Source organism: Podarcis vaucheri (genome assembly GCF_965113315.1).
Source record: "Podarcis vaucheri genome assembly, chromosome: 8".
Taxonomy (NCBI): Eukaryota; Metazoa; Chordata; class Lepidosauria; order Squamata; family Lacertidae; genus Podarcis; species Podarcis vaucheri.
In genome coordinates, this window is record NC_138766.1 from 95,137,565 (window position 1) to 95,157,931 (window position 20,367).

Genomic DNA, 20,367 nt, shown 5'->3' on the forward strand with positions numbered 1-20,367 from the left:
CTACAACACAGCAACCCCTGAGGCTTGTTGTGTGAGAATGAGAGACCCTGCAAACCCTGCAAACCCCCCACCCTTGTGCTGTCCAGGTTCATGCCCCCCCCACAGCTCCTTTCCTGTTGGCAGAGGGAGGGGCACACCCAGCCACCACCTGCCATAGCCAGCAGGGCATGGGCAGGTCTTGTTTGCTTGCTCTGTTTGACGCTGAGGCTCTGGTTGGCCCTCTGCCTGCGAGGGGGGGGGGGTGTCATCCTGCTCCATTCAGCACCTCTGGGTCACTCTCCTTTTTTAAAAAAACCTGATAAATTAATTTATATTGAGGTTTTTATCTCTACAAAATAACAGAAAGAAAAAAAGGTTTACACATGTGTGTATTGTAAGGTTACCAGATGTCCCCATTTCCCGGGGTCAGTCCCCGGATTTACAAATCAGTCCCCATACAAAATCCATTGAAGTTGAAAAGTGTCTCTGGGTTCATTGAAAAAAATCGTAACCTATTGACCCTGTTCTATTTTTATCAGTTGCTGGCAGGTTACTCAATCTGTATCCATATTCTTCTTTTTTACTGATATCATCTCCTCTGGGGATACCCACCAGGGTATCTTAGGCTCTAATAACCTGTGATACCTGTCCCAGACCTTATATAATGAGTTTCTAACTATATGACTAAAAAAATCCCTATGCACTGCCACTTTGTTGTAAATTAAGTGGGCACGCTCTGGGTCACTCTCCTTGGGTCTGCCTTGGCTCAAGCTCTCCCCTCCCCCACCTTGAGAGTCACCTGCACACCCTTTGGCCACAGGTAAGGATGGGGGAGAGAAATCCAAGGAAACGTGAACTGACTCCATTCCCCAGTCTATCCCTGGCCCAGCCTAATTCCCACTTTTCCAAGCAAGGCAAGGACTAGACTGGACCCTGCGTCCTTTGAAATTCTCCTGATTTTGCAGGGCAGTTTCTCAGCCAGGTAACTCCAGCTCTGCATATACCTTGGTTCTCAAACGCCTTGGTACTTGGACGTTTTGGCTCCTGAGCACTGAATACCTGGAAGTAAGTGTTCTGGTTTTCAAACGTTTTTCAGAAGCCGAACGTCCGACTCAGCTTCTTATTGAGTGCAGGAAGCTCTTGCAGTTAATTGGAAACTGTGCCTTGGTTTTCGAATGGTTTTGGGAGTCAAACAGGCTCCTGGAACGGATTAAGTTCAAGAACCAAGGTACAGCTGTACTGGGATAATGTGTGCATAGCCTTGTGTGCAGAAAGGAGCTTATTAGGGAAAACTGCATTGTATATTGGGAGAGACATTTGCATGAACATGCTGGTGGATCTTCATGGAGACTTTAAAAAATAATAATTTGCAAACTGGCCTGGAGAACTGAAGAGCAGAAGGGCCTGAAAGGGACAGATTCACCCACCAGTTTCTCTCTGTCCTTAGTGGGGTGACTGTTTCTCTCCTGTGCTGGGTGGGACCCTGGGGGCCTGGGCCCCTCTTGCCTAGTCTCCTGCGGGGAGGGGCTGGGGATGTGGGTGTGTTGCAGCGGTGGCTGTGTGGGCAGAGATGCCCCTTGCCTTGGTCCTGCCCTGCAGTGAGAGCAGCCTCCAGCAGGGGGCCCTGCAATACAGCTCCCTTCGCGCCCCCCCCCCAGCACCTCCTTGTCCATTGGCAGCAAAGGAGCCCCTGGAGGAGCCAAGCAGAGACTCAGGAGCCGCCTGGGCAGAGAGCGGGGGCCACGGTGTCCCCCCCTCTTCCTCCCTTAGGCCAGCACTCCTGGCTGGGTCCTTCCCCTGATCTCAGGCTGGGCAGTGTCCAGTCCAGCTTCTCTGCACCTCCCTCAGCCCCACAGGAGGGAGGGCAAGGCCTGGCACTGGACCCACAGACAGCCCATTTATTTACAGTCATACCTCGGGTTACAGACGCTTCAGGTTGCGCGTTTTCAGGTTACGGACATGCCAAAACCCGGAAGTACCGGAACAGGTTACTTCCAGGTTTCGGTGCTCGTGCAGAAGCACTAAATTGCACTTTGCACATGCACAGAAGCGCCAAATTGCAACCTGCTCGTGTGCAAAAGTGGTGCTGCGAGTTGTGGACGCTGTGGGTTGCGAACGTGCCTCCTGCATGGATCACGTTTGCAACCCGAGGGCCCACTGTATTTACGTCTTGCATTTCTGTCTATGATTCCATGATCCCATCTTCTCTTCCAAGGCTTTCAAGGTAATGTGCACAGTTCTCCCATCTGTATTTTTTTCCTTGCAACAACCCTTTGAGGTAGCTTAATAATAGAATAATTGTGATAACAGTCCCCCCACATTTAAAATACTATAGACTGTTTAATGGCCGAAGGGTCAAGAGGGCTGTTTTTGCCTGGCGCCTGAAGACATGTGATGCCTCCCTGGGGAGAGTCAACCACAGATGGGGAGCCACTGCAGAAAAGGCCTGTTCTCGTGCTGCTACCCTCTGGACCTCTCAGGCAGGGGGCACCTCGAGACGGGCCTCAAAGGACACCTGCAGGGTCAGTTTCCATGGGGAGAGGTGGTCCGTCAGGTACTGAGGTGCGGAGGACTGAAGCCAGGTGTTCTGCTGATGAGTTACAGCCCTGTGGTGTGCCCTGCCTTGCACTGGCTGGTTGAGGGCTGGGGCCTGGCCTGGCCTTGTGGGGGGTGCCCTTGGCCTCTCCCTTCCAGCTCCCTGGTTCTCTCTCCCTGGCTTCCCCCGAAGTCTTTTCCTTCTGCTCTGAGGGAGACCAGGGGCTGCAGTTCTTTTCGTTGAAGCTGAGCTCTGAATCCCATACAGACGCCCCTTTCCCCTGCAGCCCCTGCCCTCCAAGCTCCAGCCACAGACTTGAGGGCAGTTGGTTTCCTCTGCCTGTCTTTGTGCCCCTCCTGGCGCTTTGCCCAGGTGCCACTTCTGAAGGCTGAAGGACTTGGGCCCGGGTGGCATGCCAGGGATGCCTGAGGGAGCAGTGAGCCCTGCGAAGGAAGGGGCCTGGGGCGCCCAGTCCTGCCCGCTCTGGGCCCTCCCTCTGTGTCCTTGGCTTCACCTGTCTCAGGTTCCCGGCTTTGGCTGCCTTGATGCCAGCGCATGGAGGCTGCGTAGCCTCTCCTGGCCTGCAGGTGAGATGGTCTTCCCTGGAGGAGTTCTCTGGCATGCGCACTCATCCCATGGGAGCCTTTCCTGGCTGTGCGCCTTTGCTCATGGGGAAAGAGGTCTGGCTACCTGCCAGGGGGAGTGGAAGGGGTGCGACTCTTTATTTATATAAAAAATATTTCCATACCACTGTATCATTTCTATCACAGTGGTTTACAATAATAGAAAGCCACACAGTAAAATAAGAAAAACTCAGAAACAAGTTCAAAGCAAAAGAATTAAAAACAAACATCAGTAGACGATTGTGGAAGGGATGTATTAACTGCCTGCTTGGGCCTTAGATGGAAGAGTAAAGTTTTCAGCAGGCTTTTAAAAGTTGGCACAGAAGGCGCCCGCTGAATCTCCATTGGCAGGGAGTTCCACAGGACCGGGTCAATGAGGCAGATGTTGTAAAACGAGCTTCCTTCAGTGATTGAGCTGGATCAGAAGGGTTCAGGCGATTCCTGCGGTGCCCTGGACCCAAATTCTTCAGGGTGTTGTCAATTAATAGAAGGACTTTGAAGCTGGCTGGGTAGCAGATGGGCAGCCAGAGCAGCTCTGTGAGACGCTCCCATCGGTGATCTTTTTCTTTTTGGGGATGGGGCCAGAGAGCATCTTCTTTGCCTGCAGAAGGTCCCGGGTTCAGTTTCCGGCATCCATTGAACTGCTGCCAGAAAGGAGGGCAGCTTGGAATCAATTTGATTCCCTCCCCCTCTTTCTTTCTTTTTCCTTTCTCCTTCTGTGATGGAACTCCTATTTGGGGACTTCCCTGGCTTTTTTCTGGCCCACGTGGGACCAGTCTGGATAGTTAGCTTTGGTGAAGACTTGACGTTTTCATCCCCCAAAAAGTTTTGGATTTGAGTTTCCACTGAAATGAGGCTGCATTTTAATGTTTTTATGTTGTATTTTAATCTTGTTTTTTAAGCTGTATTTCAATCCATTGTTTTTATATTTGGTGTTAGCTGCCATGAGCCTGGTCTTGGCTGGGGAGAGCGGGGTATAAATAAATTTTCTTCTTCCTCTTCTTCTTCTTCTTCTTCTTCTTCTTCTTCTTCTTCTTAGCTCATCCAAGGGATCTTCTGACTTTTAACTTGCAGTTCTGGCAGGCCATGGGGAGCTTGGGAGATGCATTCTATTCTGCAAGGGACATCCTATGACCCCCCAGTTTTGAGAAACATCTGATTCCCAGGGGAGCCTCTGAAACCGCTCTGGGGCAGCTGAAGGGAGGAAGCTGGGGGGTGACTCTCTCTCTGCTCCTGGCGAATGAGAGCTTCTTAGCCATGGAGCCGACTCCCTGGGGAGGCAGTGCTCTCCTTCCTTGGAGGTTTCAGGGCAGAGGTTGGGTGGCCATCCGTCAGGGATTCTTCAGCTGGACTAGATGACCCTTGAGGATCCCTTCCAGCTCTGCCCTTCTGTGGTCCTCCTGCTTTGCTTCCTTTTTTAAAAAATATAAATTTTCATTAGTTTTATAACATACCATTTTCAACAATAATTAAACATACTTTTACATCTTATTCAATTTTTTTTACTTCCATCAGTCCTATCTGAAAATTTTCTGATCTAATCTCTTAGTATGCATTTCTTATTTTCCCTGTTACATTTCAAACTCATAGGCAATCTCTCGCTCTTTTTCTACTTTGTAACACTTTGTATATTTCTCCTTACAAAACTTCTCGTAGTCCTACTGGCGTAATTTGTTGATTACAGTTGCTCTTCAAATAATTCATATACCGTATTTTTCGCTCTATAGGACGCACTTTCCCCCCTCCAAAAATGAAGGGGAAATGTGAGTGCGTCCTATGGGGCGAATGCAGGCTTTCACTGAAGCCTGGAGAGTGAGAGGGGTCGGTGCGCACCGAACCCTCTCGCTCTCCAGGCTTCAGGAGAGCCCCACCGCCAGCCCCACAAGGTCGGGGGACAGAGGGAGGCGGAACGCCGCCATCCCGCTGTCTCCCGAAGTGGTTTGGAGGCTGACGGCGGGGAGACCCCGCCGCCAGCCCCCGCAAGCTCTGGGGACAGTGGGGAGGCGCAGCGCGTCTTCCCGCTGTCCCCGGACCTGATCTGAAGGCTGGTGGCGGGGAGAAGAGCGCTTCTCCCCACTGCCTGCCCCCCAAGCTCCGGGGACAGCTGGGAGGCACAGCGCGTCTTCCCGCTGTCCCCAGACCTGATCTGAAGGCGGGCGGTGGGGAGAAGAGCGCTTCTCCCCGCTGCCGGCCCCACAAGCGCCTGGGGGGGAAATAAATTTTTTCCCCTTTATTTCCCCCCAAAAAAACTTGGTGCGTCCTATGGGCCGGTGCGTCTTATGGGGCGAAAAATATGGTACTTCTTCCAATCTTGTGTAAATCTCTGGTCCTGCAGGTTTCGAATCCCTCCCGTCATTTTGTCCAATTCTGCATAGTCCATTAATTTGTCTGCCATTCTTCTTTCGTCTGAATTTCTTCCTCAATTTCTTCTTCTTCAAACCTCCTGCTTTGCTTCCCTCCAGCCTGAGGGGGGATTCCGGAGGACTCAGAAGCCTCACTTGTCTTTCTTTTGGGTACCTGCAATCCCAGGGCAGTGGCGGCTTAACCCTTCGCTCTGCACACAGGTGTGGCCTCCCTCTTGGCTGGGCTTGTTCAGTGGGTTTCTCTCTCTGAAAAGCTTATTTATTTGGTGTGCAGAGGTTCGGCAAATAGCACCCATCTGGGGAGATGACATCACCCTCCCTGGACAGACACTTTGTCCTCCCTCCCCCTCCCACCACGCAGGTCACTCACCTGCCTTAAGCAATCTTGGGCAGTGGCTGGGGCCAGCCTGGAGGGGCATCATCCTGCTCCTGCGCTCTGGGCAGAGGCTGATTACCAGTAAGAGAGCCAGTTTCCTCCTTCCAGCCATCCCTGGGGGGGGGGGGGTGAAGGAGGAGCCCTGAAAGGCCCAGCCCTGTTTTCAGGGAAATGAAGGGACTTTTGCTCACCCAGGTGCAACCCCTCAGCCCCACACCTGGCTGTATTGTGAAATGCTGCCATGTCTGCCAGGAGACCTGTCGCCAGGAAGAGGAGTGCCCCAAAGAGGGTGGGGCAAAAGGCACCAGGTGTTTAAGGGTCAAGTCCCTGTCAGGGACACTTGAACTCTGGTTCTTGCATTGCTGGGGGTTGGACTAGATGACCCCTGGCGTTCCTCAATAATTATGTGATTCCAAGAGGAGCCGGAAGGGCTGTGGGATTCCCCTCCTGGTGGAGGAATGTGCTTGACCCCTAGATCACTGCCAGCAAAGCCCTCTTGTCTGGCAAGTTTGCGTCTTCCTCCCCTCCTCCTGCGCCAAAGGTTCAGAGGCGATCCCTGCTCTGGAATGCAGGTGGGGGTCATTATTCATACCTAGGAGCCCTTTGATCGCTGGCCTGTGGAGTCCAGAGTTTCCTGCCAGGCCCAGCCAGCGTGGAAGTGGACCCAAGTCCCCGCTCTCCTTCTCCTCTTCCCAGCAGGGATCCAGGCTAGCCTGGCAAAGCAGAGTTTGTGACCTTGTGGCTGAAATGTTTGCCCCTGGCTCTAGGAATCCGGGTGTGTGTGTGTGTGTGTGTGTGTGTGTGATGTCAGGAGGCCCCTCAGCTCCCAGAAGGCAGCTACTCTTCCCATGGAAGGAGGTATCCTGGCAACCCAAGAGAGCTCCCTTTTCTTCCTATCCCAAGCTGGCGGCATGAAAACTAGAGGGCAGCGATCCAGGCACAATTAAGCACTTTTGAGCCTCTTTCCTCTGGGGGAGGTGTGTGTGTGTGTGTGTGTGTGTAATTCTGCCACATGCAGCTTCTCCCTACCAAGGTCCAGGGAAATTCTTATGATGTTTTTATAATGTTCACTATTTTAGTGTTGTTAGCCGCCCTGAGCCCGGCTTCGGCTGGGGAGGGCGGGATATAAATAAAATTTATTATTATTATTATTATTAAATGTCGCGGTCCAATTCTGCCCTTGGGGTGCGCTTCCTGCAAATCTAAGAGTCGACACACGAGCGGTTTGATAGTGGAACAGTCTCTCCTGGGAGACTGTGGACTCTCCTTTGCCTTAGTCGTAACTAGGTTTTTCTGTGAGCTAAGTTGCCGTTCTCGTTGGATGTGTGGGATGCAGCTCAGCTCCCACGGGGTTAACCCAAACCCACAAGGGACACTGGGAAGAGCTGGGAAGCGATGGAATCTGGCAGGCGGCCTGGCTTACTGGCATGAGTCACCTGGGCAGAGGCCTCTGGGGTGCTGCGTGTGTGTGTGTGTGTGTGGGTCCCCCTTTGCTGGTTAGGAGGGACCACTGATGGTGACCCCCAACACTCTGAGCCTAGTCTGACTTCACAATGGGTAAGAAAGAGGGTGGGCCCTGAATTACCTCTAGCCGCCATCCTGCATTAAGGCGCTGGCACCCCAGGCCAGTTCTTGTGCGTAAAAAGGATCATGTGAACAGTACAAGCGCCTGCAGGATCAGGCCAGCGGCACATCTAGCCCAGCCTCCTGTTCTCACACTGGCCGTCCAGAGGCCTGTGGGAAACCTTCCTGTGGTTTCCAGTATCTGATATCCAGAAACATTGTAGCCCCCAGTTGTGGGGGCAGAGCAGAGCCCTCCCTGGCCCCCTCTGCCATGAATTGGTATAGATCCCTCTAGGCTGGTGGCCTCCTGTGGGAGGGAGTTCCACAGTTCGACTCTGTGCTGCATGCAGAAGTCCTTCGTCTTATCTCTTCTGAATCTTCTGTCTTGGGAATGGGGGTGGGGAGGAGGGGCTGGATTGGATGGCCTTTGGGTTCCCTCCAGCCCAGAGGTGCTTCTTTCAGTTCTTGCTGGGCTGCTTTCAACGGGCCGGCCAGGTTGCCTTTGCTTCTTCACAGCTGGAGCAGCCGAGCCGAGCAGTTGGCGGCTGGCAAGGAGCTTTTATGGGGTCTTCCCTGGGCAACCCATTTGCTGGCTGCCTTCAGGCCACCAGCAGCTGGCCAGACCAGTGGCAGAGGCTCCCTCTTGGCCCCTCCAGATGCCCTCTGTGGCGCTGCATTGGGTAACCCAGGTGGGGCACCCCAGGGGAGTTCCCTGGCTGGTTTCTGACACGTCTGCTCCTGTCAAAGGCCAGTGATCAGCCTGGCATGGCCACAGCCTGCCCAGAGTCCACCTGACACCACTCCCTTCTGCCCCAGGGCTGAGTCACAGGAGCTCCTGGCACACAGCCAGGGGGCCAACTCCCGAAGTCTGAGCATGACTTCTGGGCTGGAGGAGGGGGCTCAGGCTGGCTCTCAACAGCTGCAGGAGCCAGCCCGACCTTTGACCTTTCCTCTCTCCCCATCATACTGGAGACCTTGGCAAACTGGGTGCAGAGGAGGACCCCCAAACCCAAGCCCAGGTGGGGATGAGTGGGTGGGCAGCCCTGCCTATGCCAGTTGGTCCTCCAAGTCCTGCCTGAATTAATGCCCTGGGTGGCCCCCTCCCTGGCTGAATTGTGCCCCCTGCTTTGCCCCCAAACCCCCTGGCTCCCTGGCAGCACTTTCTGGTGCCACCGTGCTGTCCTGCAGGCTTAGGAACACGAGGCGATTGTCATTCCCTAAGAGGGCACATTGACTTCATAGCGCATACTTGGGCCAGGCTGGGGCACTCTGAGTTCTGCAGCACAAATAATCCCGCTGGGGTTCTCACTCCTTCTCCCCCCCCCTCGTCCAGTACTTTTGGTGCAGCCATGGGGCTATTTTGTTGCCGCTGACGTCAGTGGTGGGGCACATGTGCCAGCTGCGGGGAAGACGAGGGATAATTGGCCATTGAGGAGTTTTTTCGGGGGGAGGGGGTTGGAGAGAGAAAGAACTCTGCTGGAAAAATCCCTGGAACCTGTTGGAGTCAGAGCGGGCGCTTTATAAATACCTGTTGGCCTCATAGCTTGCAGGGGGTGGGGCAGGCGGGCTGGCGCAATAAAAGGACACATGGCCCCGTCTCTCTCCCTCTGTCTGTCCTGCTGGGCTTTGTGGGAGGGGAAGCCCACCCACCCACCTGCTCGAGTTACACTCCTGCTACCAAGAGAAGATGGCTGGGCCAGAGGCTCAGGCAGAAGGACTTGGGTGGGGGGGACCTGGAGGAGAAATCCACAGGAGGAGGACGCTTGCCCTGGAAATCCCTCTGCAGCCAGCCAGAGAGTCTTTATGTCGGGGTCCCCTTCTTGGGGTTCCAGGGTCCCCAGGCACAGACCCTCCCCATACCAGCCACTGAAGGAAGAACCAAGGCAGCCCCCCCCCACCTCTGGTGGCCGTGATGGAGAGGCCACCCACCTGGAGGGCTTAGAAAGAGGCTTAGACAAATTCATGGAGGAGGTGGAGGGCTGTGGATGTAGCCAGGAGGGCTCTGTTCTGCCTCGCCAGAGAGGAGGCGGAGCGGGCCCTTGCTCTCTGGTCCTGCTGGCTGTGCCACTGTGAGAATAGGACGCTGGACCAAATGGGCCCTATGGAACTCTCTCCCACTAGAGGTGGCATGGCTGAGACTTTAAAAGGGAAGGAGGCAAATTCCTGGAGGACCAGGCTATTGCAGGCCACTAGCCACCATGGCTACCGCCTCCCTTCCCCCTCTGAGGGCCAGCTGTGGGGAGCTGCAGGTGGGGAGAGCAGCTGCAGTTGCGCTCAGGCCCGGAAGAGACCCCCGTGGGCCCCGGGAGGACAGGGGGGGGGGACCCGGCTAGCTGGGATCTCCCCGTGGCCTCGTCCCTCGAGGAGTCTGGAAGTGGCCCCGCGCCGCCTCCTTCCCAAGGGGACGGCGGGGTCCCTGGCAGGCCTGGCCCCGAGGTCGGAGGGGGCAGGTGCTCCGCAGTCCGTCGGCCGGCCGGTCCGCCCCGTCGCTCCTCCGCCCCGGGCGGGGTTGGGCGGCGTGGGCGGCGGTGCCTTTAAAGGGTCGGGCCCGGCCGGCAGCAGCTGGAATGTCCTTGCAGGGCTTGGCTCCCCGGCCGGGCCGCCTCCCGCCCCGTCGCGCTTCCCCGCCCCCGGAGAGGCAGGCAGGCAGGCCGGGCGCGCCCCCTCGCCGGCCAGTCCGCCCCGCGCCATGGCCACCTTCAACCTCAGCCTGCTGCCCGCCAACCCCGAGGAGAAGGACTTCATCCAAGCCTACGAGGACGTGCGCGAGAAGTACAAAGGTAGGCGGGCGGTGCGCCCCACGTGGCGCGGGCGGGCGGGCGGGCGGGCGGGCGGCCCAGGGAGCTCCCGGTGCCCGACGGGCGCCACGCACCGCCGCCGCCGCCGCCTTCCCTTAATAGGGCATAAGTTTGCGCCGGGCCGGACCTGTTGCGGAGCCCCGGGCGCCGGGGAGCGAGGCCGCGCCGTCTGGCCCACCAAGGGGAGCCGGCCAGGCAGGCAGGCAGGCGGGCGAGACCCCGGGGCGCTGCCGGAGAGGAGGAAGGGTCCTGGCCGAGCCCGGCTCCGCCGCCGCCGCCCGGCTGCCCTTTCCCTTCGGGGCTCCATGAATGCGCTCCGTTAGCGCGCTGAAGTGGGCAGGGCAGGCTTGGGGGCCGCGGGGCCAATTAGTAAAATCAATTAACACGTCGATATTCCGCCTTCCTGTCCTTTTAAGTCGGAGGAAACGCGAGAAGCGCGTTGCTCTTTAGAACAGCAGGGCGGGCTCGCTTCTGTTTGGGGGAAGGTTTTGTTTTTGGTGAAGCGGAAAGGGAATAAAAATGGACCATCTTGGAAGCAGAAGCTGCAACTTCTGTCCCTCCGAGGAGAAGCTGGGCTGGGGGTTGGGTTGCCTCCGTCCCTCTGCAGCTGCTGTCGATGAAGGGGCGAGGCTTTGGGGTCTGGGGCAGAAGTTGGCAGGGTGTGGGGCAGAGTCCGGAGGAAGGGGCCCCACATACCACAAGGTGCTGTGCACTGACAGGAGCAGGGAAAAGCGGACCAGGGTTGCCCCTTGGGGAGCAGGTGGTGGGCTGTGTGGGCCAAGGATGGGGGGCTCACTCTGGGTGCCCCCCTCGCCCCCTCTCTCCTTGGAAGTTTTATACACAAAATCTGAAATCCTGGAAAGCTGGTGCCAGTCAGTGGGCACAATCCTGAGCCAGATGGAGCAATGGGCGGACTTCGCCAGGGGTCGCTTCCTCCCCCCCCCCCGGGTTCTGCCAGTGACTGAGGGGAGCTGGGGAGGAGAGCCCCCCCCCCCCGCCTTCCTGGGCCAAGGACAACGCCTTGAGGGCTTCCAACTAGACAGGGCACATTTTTTGGCCCCATGAGAGCTGATAAACCCTTCTGATCTGGAGATGCTCTATGCTCAGTCTCTAATGCACATCTCTTCACATTAGCTCCCACTTTGGGGAGGTGGGGGGCCGTTGCCCTTTGACCCGAACCCCTCCCCTTTCAGCTCAGGCTGGTTGTGGCCACTTAGACAAAGGCACTCTGCACGCCTTGATTTATTTATTACCCCTGAGAGCAGCTTTTCTCTGTCAGTCTTTGGCAATGCCCCCCCCCTCCACCAATTTCCAGACATTTTCTGATTGCAGGACATGTGAATGCTGGGCTGGGGGTGGGCAGTGGGTCCCCTGGGCAGGATGCTGGGCAGCGGTTGCTGGGGGGGGGAGGAGTGGGTCCCCTCTCAAAGGGAGATAATTGCCTGCTTGTGGTGGGAGAGGGACCTGGGAGCTATTTAGAAGCTTCCTGGGGCCCCTCCTCCCTTTACTCTGGCCCTCCTTCCTCTGCCCTTGTTGCCAGAGTCCTCATTGATGTCTCTCAGGGATGATGGGCAGGGAGTGGGGGTACCCTGCCCCTCCCCGAGTCCCATGGAGCTGCCTTCATGCTTTTCAGCTGCCCTTCCAAGGACAGGCAGGCTGCCCCCCCTTTTCCTGACTGACAGCAGGTGGGCGGGGCTGTGCCCTGTTCAGCTCTCAGGGCTGGGAATTGGGGGCACAATTGGGAACCCCAGAAATCTGCAGTTTATTTATTCCATAGACGTTTCCCTCTCTCCTTTCCCTTTTTTTAAATCCTCGCAGCAGTCAGGAACATTAAGGAAGACCTTTCTGAGTGTGAGACCTGTTTGAAAGTGGAACCTTCTCCCTCAGAAAGGGGTGGACTCCCCTCCTTTGAGGTTTCCAAGCAGAGGGTAGACAGCCACCTGTCAGGGATTCTTGCAATGGATGACCCGTTTGGGGGGGGGGCTTGCAACGCTGTGACCTCCTGGGTGATGCTGAGTGGGGAGCGGCCCCTGGGTCCCCTTGGCCTGGCACTGCTGCCCAGTCTCCGCCCACCTGGTGCCCTTCAGAGGCTTGGGACTACGATTCCCCTCCGTCTCAACCTGTTCAGCTGGTGGCATTTGTGGTCCAAAGACTCAGGAAGCTACCAGGTGGGCAAAGGCTGCTCTTGCCCACTCTGGCCTTGGCACCTGCCACTTGCCAGCCAGGGATGGGTGCCTTTGCAATTGACGGCTGGGCCTCTGCTGCCTGGTCCCGGTCCCTGCAGCTGAACCGGGGGCTGCTTGGAGAGGGAGGGGCCCCTGCATGACTCTGGCTCCCCCCCAAACCACCTTGGCAGCCCAGGCTCTCTTAGCCCCCTGGAGAGCTGAGTGTGGCTTGCTTCAGCCGCTGGCTGCTGCCCCCACTGCGATTGCCGGGGGGGGGCACATTTCCAGGTGGGACTAGGTGGAGAAGCCCTGCTGCCTCCCGATCTTGTGCAAGGCAGAAGCGTGTGTGGCATTGCGTTGTGGTTCTGCGGCTACGAGACAACGGCTGTCTGCACATGTTCCTCCCACCAGGTGGAATCCTAGACTTGCAGAATTGAGAGTGATCCTGAGGACATCTAGTCCAACCCCCTGCAATGCAGGAAGCGTGACTTGAAAGTGGCAGCCCCCACCAGGCTCTTCTCCATCTGGGAGTTGTATCTCCCTTGCCATGCCCCCCCCCAATCTGGCAGCAACTTGTGGGTGATGCCAGCCTAGGTCTGCCCCTGTTATGTGTGGTTGTTCCAAGATTAAAGTAGGGCAGCTGTGTTGACCAACGTGGGCCATTGCACTGAGTGGTTCAAAGGGGTGTTGCTGGTAGCTGCAGAGCTCACTTTTGAGGTGGTGGGGGGGGAAATTGCTGAGTGTCTGCTGCCTCTTGAGAAATGCTTCCACAACCCCCTCCCCGCAATTGCCACACCCCTCCCTTTGCAGGCGTAACCAGAGCTGCGTCACCTGTTCCTTTGCATGCAAGGCAGTTCCTACAAGCGAGAGTTTGGGAGGGTCTGGGGAGGCCCTGCAGTAATATTTCCAGAGCCCTGGGTGGGAGGGGGGGGGCTGGGCTCCTAAAGGCCAGAGTGTCAAAACTTGGATTGTTCATGCAGATGGTTGTGGAAGACTTGTCAGTCTAGATCTGGGCATTTTAAAAACAACATGTCTGCTACTATTTACTTCTTCTGGTGGTGTGTCCTGGTTTTAATTAGTTTTTGCACAGTGCAGAAGCAGGCGCTGAACTTGCCAAGGGTGGAATTCACCCCAAGGCACACTCTTCCTTTGTCTCCCGAGACAGACGGATGCCAGCTACTTATGTGGTCTGGTTTGACTTTGCTTTTTGTCCCCCCCCCCCGCCCCCATAAATTTTTATTATTTTCTTTACATGTTCATTCTTACAATACATTAATCAACATATGAACCTTTTTGCTCTGCTCAGCTGGCACCTTCCCTCCACTTGGTGTCCCTTATCAAATCCAGTTGCGTATTTTAACTTTTTACATCTTATCTATCTTATCTACATTGTAGGAATTACTTCAATCCTGCTAGTGTCTTTAAGTTTTTACAGTTATCCTTTAAGTATACAATAAATTTACTCCAATTTTCCTGGAATCTCTGATCATCCTTATCCCGAATCCTGCTGGTCAGGATAGCTCCGCATAGTCTGTCCTTTTCGTCTGCCACTCCGCAGTGGTGGGAACTTCTTGGGATTTCCAGTTTGGGGCCAACAAAGTCCTTTGCTTTTTGAACTCTGCCCTGGGATACTATGGGATAAAAGGTGGTCTGAACATCTAATAAATAAGCCAGGTATGCTTTCCTGTGGGTGGGGGACATGAGGGGGGGTGGGGGCTTAACATCCTCTGCTTTGCTCTGCCTTCTGCAGCAGAAGCCCTGGCAGAGGTCAAGCAGTTGCCTGGGAATCCCCAGGCAGAATTCCAGCCCAAGAGCCCTCTCCCCTCCTGTGGGTTTTCAGCAGTGAAGGCAAACACAGCCATCCTGGCTAATAGCCCCTGATAGCCCCCCCCCAATCCTCCATGAATTTATCCAATCCTCTTTGAAAGCCATCCAGGTTGGAGTTCCACAGGTTAACTGCGCTGTGTGAAGAAGGACTTAATTGGTGTTATGTGGGAGAAGGAGACAAACTCCTCTCTTTCTATTTTCCTCCAGGTCATGCGTCCGCTTATAAACGTCTCTCTTGCTGCCTCTGACTTGCCTTTTCCCTAAGCTAAAAAGCCCCCAATCCTGCAGCTTTTCTTCAGAGGAGAGTTGCTCCATCGCTCCCCCTCCTGATCCGTTTCAGTGACCCTTTTCTGAACCCTTTCCCACTCTGAAATATCCCTTTTGAGGTGAGGCGACCAAAATACTGCACACAGAATATTCCAAATGTGGTCCCGCCATAGATTTGTGTGAGGGCCTTCTTCCAATCCTGGCTGTCTGCTGCACTCAGCTGGGGCTCCTGTGAGTCACGCCCATCCCTGCCTGGCTCCTTCTAGCCTGGGGGGGGGGGAGGGAAGCACCTGCTGGAGGAGGAGCAGCAGCCACCTGTGCCTGCCTGGGGGGGGGGCAGTGCAGCTCCTGCCTGTCTCTGGTCCTGTTGGGAGCTGGTGTGGAAAGGGCAGTGGGTGGGGTGAGGCGCAATGCAGGAACATGGAGATACTAGCGAGAGAGCCAGGCCCCCAAGCGCAAGACTGGGAGATGCCGGAGGGCTGGCTGGCTGGCCAGACTCATCCTCCTTGCTGGTGCACCAGGATTTATGGCCCCGCAAGGCTGCAGTGCAGCTGGAATTGCTGCTGTGGCTGATTCTGGCAAGTGGCCTGGCAGGCGTTCCTGTGGCAGCTGCATGGTGCAAAGGACAGGGTGCTCTGCCTTGGGGGGGGGGCTTTATGTTCCGGCTGGTTCAGACTCACGCGGGGGTGGGCAAGGATAGAGCATGGGCTGTGGAGTTCCTCCAAATGGTAACCCCCCCCCCGGATTGCTGCAAGCAGAGAGATGGAGCCAGGCAGCTCTGCCCTGCCCCAGCCAAGTGGCCCAGACCTCTGGGGGCCCCCATGCACCTTCCCCTGCCTGCTTGGGGCAGGGAGGAGGGCGCCTGGCCCAGGAAAATGGTGAATAAAGAATGGGGGTGCATTAAAATTACGCAAGCTGTGGAGAAAGCAGCTAGAAAGCTTCTCTCCCTCTCTTGAATAACATTGGAACCCAATGGGGCCATGTAGTGAAGCAGAAAGTAAGCTCTGCATGCAGGGCATAGTTAGACTGTGGAACTCCCGCCCACAAGATGTAGTGATGGACACAAACTCAGGGTGGTTTTAAAAGAGGATTGGAGAAATTCATGGAGGCTCTCAGTGGCTCCTGAGCAGGGCTTCTTTTAAGCCAGAACCCACCAGAACTGAGTTCTGGCACTGCTCAGGTGGGCACCATTGCCATCGTAAGAGAACATGGGAGGCGTCCAAGATGAGTTCTGGCACCTCTTTCCCTAGAATAATGGCCCAGCTCTTGACTCTGGTGGTTCTGCTGGGCCTCCGCAGCTGGAGGAGGTGATGCTTCTGAGGGACAGTTGTTGGCCAGCACAGGGCAGGAGAGCCCTGCTCTTGCCCTCAGGCCCTGCTCCCTTGTGGGCTTCCAGAAGAGGCGTCTGCTTGGTCCCCGTAGAAAGAGGGGGCTGATCCGGGGTTGCTCCCTTCAGCCTGATCCAAGCAGGGGGGTTCTTTTTTTTTTTATAAGATTTTTATTAGTTTTACAAAAGTTTTTATAACAAACAAACATAAAAGAAAAACAAACAAACAAACAAATATAATTTCAAAATATCCTTTCATAGACTTCTTTCCTCGGACTTCCCCATACCTCCCCTTTCTGCATCCTCATGTCCAAATTTTATAGCAACTTATAAATGTTCTTTCCCATCCTAATTCATCATAGTCCTTTCTTAATCTAATCTTATATTACTGCAACCCTTTCTCTCTGTAAAATCTCGACATTCTAAGCTTCATCAAGTTTATAATAGTTCTTAAGATAAATCTTGAATTTCTTCCAGTCTTCTTCCGCAGTCTCCTTTCCCTGGTCACGAATTCTGCTCGTCATTTCCGCCAATGTCATATAGTCAATCACTTTCATCTGCCATTCTTCCAAGGTGGGTAAATCTTGTGTCTTCCAATACTTTGCGATCAGTATTCTTGCTGCTGTTGTTGCATACATAAAAAAAGTTCTATCCTTTTTTGGCACCAATTGGCCGACAATGCCCAAGAGAAAGGCCTCTGGTTTCTTAAGGAAGGTATATTTAAATACCTTTTTCATTTCATTATATATCATCTCCCAGAAAGCCTTAATCTTCGGGCATGTCCACCAAAGATGATAAAAAGTACCTTCAGTTTCCTTACATTTCCAACATTTGTTATCAGGCAAATGGTAAATTTTTGCTAGCTTAACTGGGGTCATGTACCACCTATAGACCATTTTCATAACATTTTCCTTTAAAGCACTACATGCCGTAAATTTAATACCAGTGTTCCACAACCTTTCCCAGTCAGCAGACATAATATTATGACCAATATCCTGTGCCCACTTAATCATAACTGATTTAACTGTTTCATCTTGTGTATTCCATTTCAACAGCAAGTTATACATTCTTGACAAGTTCTTAGTATTGGGTTCTAACAGTTCTGTCTCAAGTTTTGATTTTTCCACCTGGAAGCCAATTTTCCTGTCTTGTTTGAAAACCTCCATTATTTGATAGTAGTGGAGCCAATCTTGTACTTTTGGTTTTAGTTTTTCATGGCTCTTTAATTTCAGTTTCTCTCCATCCTGTTCTAAGATCTCACAATACTTTGGCCATCCGTCCTCCATATTAACTTTCTTGTGGGCCTTAGCCTCTAAGGGTGACAACCATCTAGGGGTTTTGTTTTCCAACAGATCTTTATATCTCATCCAAACATTGAACAACGCTTTCCTTACAATATGATTTTTAAAGGCACTATGCACTTTGATTTTGTCATACCATAGATATGCATGCCAGCCAAATGCATTATTGAAACCTTCTAAGTCCAAGATATCTGTATTCTCGAGGAGCATCCACTCTTTCAGCCAGCAGAATGCTGCTGCTTCATAGTACAATTTTAAGTCCGGCAGGGCAAATCCCCCTCTTTCTTTTGCATCTGTTAATATTTTATATTTTATTCTGGGCTTTTTGCCCTGCCAGACAAATTTCGCAATATCTTTCTGCCACCTCTTGAAACAGTCCATCTTGTCAATAATCTGCAAAGTTTGAAATAAAAACAACATTCTTGGCAATACATTCATCTTAATCACTGCAATTCGGCCTAACATTGACAATCTCAAATTTGACCAAATTTCTAGATCTTTTTTAATTTCTGACCAGCATTTTTCATAATTATCCTTATACAGATTCAAATTTTTAGATGTTAAATTAACCCCTAAATATTTCACCTTCTTAACCACCGTCAGACCTGTCTCTTCTTGAAACTTATTCTTTTCCATATCTGTTAGGTTTTTCCCTAAGACTTTAGTTTTTTGTTTATTCAATTTAAATCCGGCTACCTGCCCAAATTGTTGGATTATTTCCAACACTCTTTTTGTACTAGTGTTTGGCTCCTGCAAAGTCAATACGAGGTCATCTGCGAACGCTCTTAACTTATAGTGTTTAGTTCCGACCTGTACACCTTTAACTTGCTGGTCATCTCTAATCATATTCAGCAACACCTCCAGGACCGAAATAAAAAGCAATGGGGAAATTGGGCACCCCTGTCGTGTTCCTTTTTCTATCTTAAGTTCCTCAGTTATTACATTGTTTACAATTAGCTTAGCTTTTTGTTCAGAATATATTGCACCCATACCATTCTCAAATCCTTGTCCTACCCCCATCCCATGAAGATTCTTTTTCATAAAACTCCACGAAATATTGTCAAAGGCTTTCTCCGCATCCACAAATATCAAAACTGCTTTAGTATTTATATTCACCTCTAACTTTTCCAAAATGTCTATTATGTTCCTAACATTGTCTGAGAGGTGTCTTTTTGGGAGAAAGCCTGCTTGGTCTCTGTGAATCTTCTCCATCAATACTCTTTTAAATCTTTTTGCTAAAATGTCTGCAAAAATTTTGTAATCCACATTCAATAATGAAATTGGGCGGTAGTTCTTCAATTGAGTCTTTTCAGTCTCTGTCTTTGGTATGAGTGAGATATATGCTTCTTTCCACGATTCGGGTGCCTTTTTTCCCTCTAAGATCTCGTTACAAACTTCCTTCAACGGTTGTATTAGCCATTCCTTTAAAGATTTGTAATATCTGGAAGTCAGTCCATCTGGCCCTGGAGATTTGCCCAATTGCATATCCTGAATGGCACCCTCTATCTCTTGTTCTGTTATTCTCTGGTTTAGCTCCACCTTGCTATGATGAGAGATTTTTTGTAATCCATATTTATTAAGGAATTTATCTATGTCCTCTTCATTTTGTAATCCTTGGGAATAGAGTTTTTTGAAATAACTCACAAAGCAATTTCTTATCTCGTTGGGTTTAGATATATTTTTTCCATCCACTTCTAGACTTGTAACTGTGTTTAATTTCTGTCTTTTCTTAAGTTGCCATGCCAGAAGTTTACCACATTTGTCTGCCGACTCAAATGTCTTTTGTTTCATTTGCTTTATTTTCCATTCTATCTCTTGGTTCATCAATTCCATATATTGTGTTTGATACAACTTAATCTCCCTCAAAATCTCCTGGGACTTTGGTTTTGATCTTAATTTTTTCTCTCCTTCTTTTATCTTTTCCAAAATTTTTTCCTTTTTCTCATTCTGTTTTCTCTTCTTTATTGAGTTTTGTTGAATCAAAAATCCTCGCATCACAGCTTTACTTGCGTCCCAGATCACTCTTTTTTCCACATCGCCCTTTAGATTGATTTCAAAATAGTCCTTTAGAGTTTTTTGGGCCTTCATGTGGATCTCTCTATCTCGAAATAGGGTGTCATTCATTCTCCATCTAAACTGACCAGTTGTTGTAAATTTCATTTCCATCTTCACGGCGTTATGGTCGGAACAGGTTTTTGGGCAGATTTCTACCTTCTTAATCTTCGGAGCCATTCCACTAGTAACCCAGATTTGGTCAATTCTGGTCCAGGTCATCTTTGCATGGGAGAAAAAGGTTCCCTCTCTTTCAAGAGGGTTCCTTGTTCTCCAAATGTCTATTAAGTCCATATTTTCAGTCATTTCGAAAAAAGTCTTCGGGAGTCTCCCTTCTTTAGTAAGAGTCAGTCTTTGTGTCTTGTCCATGTTTGTAGAAACTACACCATTCATATCTCCCATAATTATCATATTGTATTCCAAATAGTCCGTCAAAGTTTCATGAAGTTTTTTGAAAAATTCTGCTTTACCTTCATTTGGCGCATAGATCCCAATTATCAAAAATTTTTCTCCTTGTACCTGAATCTCCACCGCTAAATATCTTCCTTGTTCATCTTTAAACATCATTTTTGGGGTCCACTTCTCTTTTACATAAATCACAACTCCTCTTTTTTTAACTTTGTCCGACGAAATAAATTCTTGTCCCAATTTTTTATTCATAAGCAGTCTCCTGTGTGCTCTGGTTATATGGGTTTCCTGTAAACAAATCAAGTCCAGTTGTTCTCTGTTCAAAATATGGAATATTTGTCGTCTCTTCAAAGGGCTGTTCATCCCATTACAATTCCAACTAAGGAATTGCAGGGCCATCTTGTTATTTTTCTGGTATTCCTCCAACAGCTCCCAGTTGTTGTTCCTCCTCTGTTGGTGGTGGAAGGTTCTGTCCAAACGAAAGGTTCAGGATGTCAATTACACTCCTTTGCTCAGCAATTGGGTCTACAGTTCCTTTCTGTAGGTCTTCCTGATTTCTTTGCAGGAACCTGTCTTTATCCTGTATCGTCTTTATTTTCACCTTCTTCCCTCTATAGTCAAAAGACAGTCCCTGTGGAAATTCCCACCTGAAAAGAATGGTGTTCTTCTTCAACAGGTAGACCAAATCCTTATAAGAAGCTCTCAAGTCCAAAATATGTTTAGGAATATCTTTAAAGATCTGTATCGGAGAGTTCCCAATTTGTAAGGCCTTTTCAAAGTGC

General features: G+C 51.7%; 1 protein-coding gene across 7 annotated transcripts in view; it reads left to right on the top strand.

Moving 5' to 3' along the window:
• PLEC (plectin) overlaps nucleotides 1-20,367 on the top strand; it is a 118,469-nt gene that overhangs the window by 19,463 nt on the left and 78,639 nt on the right. For 2 of the 7 annotated variants that reach the window (XM_082235354.1, XM_082235356.1), the window contains exon 1: nucleotides 10,083-10,220. The exons of the other annotated variants lie outside the window; for them this stretch is intronic. In XM_082235354.1, the coding sequence (XP_082091480.1) occupies nucleotides 10,130-10,220 (91 nt within the window). In that variant the 5' untranslated portion in view covers nucleotides 10,083-10,129. Of the gene's footprint in view, nucleotides 1-10,082; nucleotides 10,221-20,367 lie in introns of those variants that run through there. 7 annotated transcript variants of the gene reach the window in all.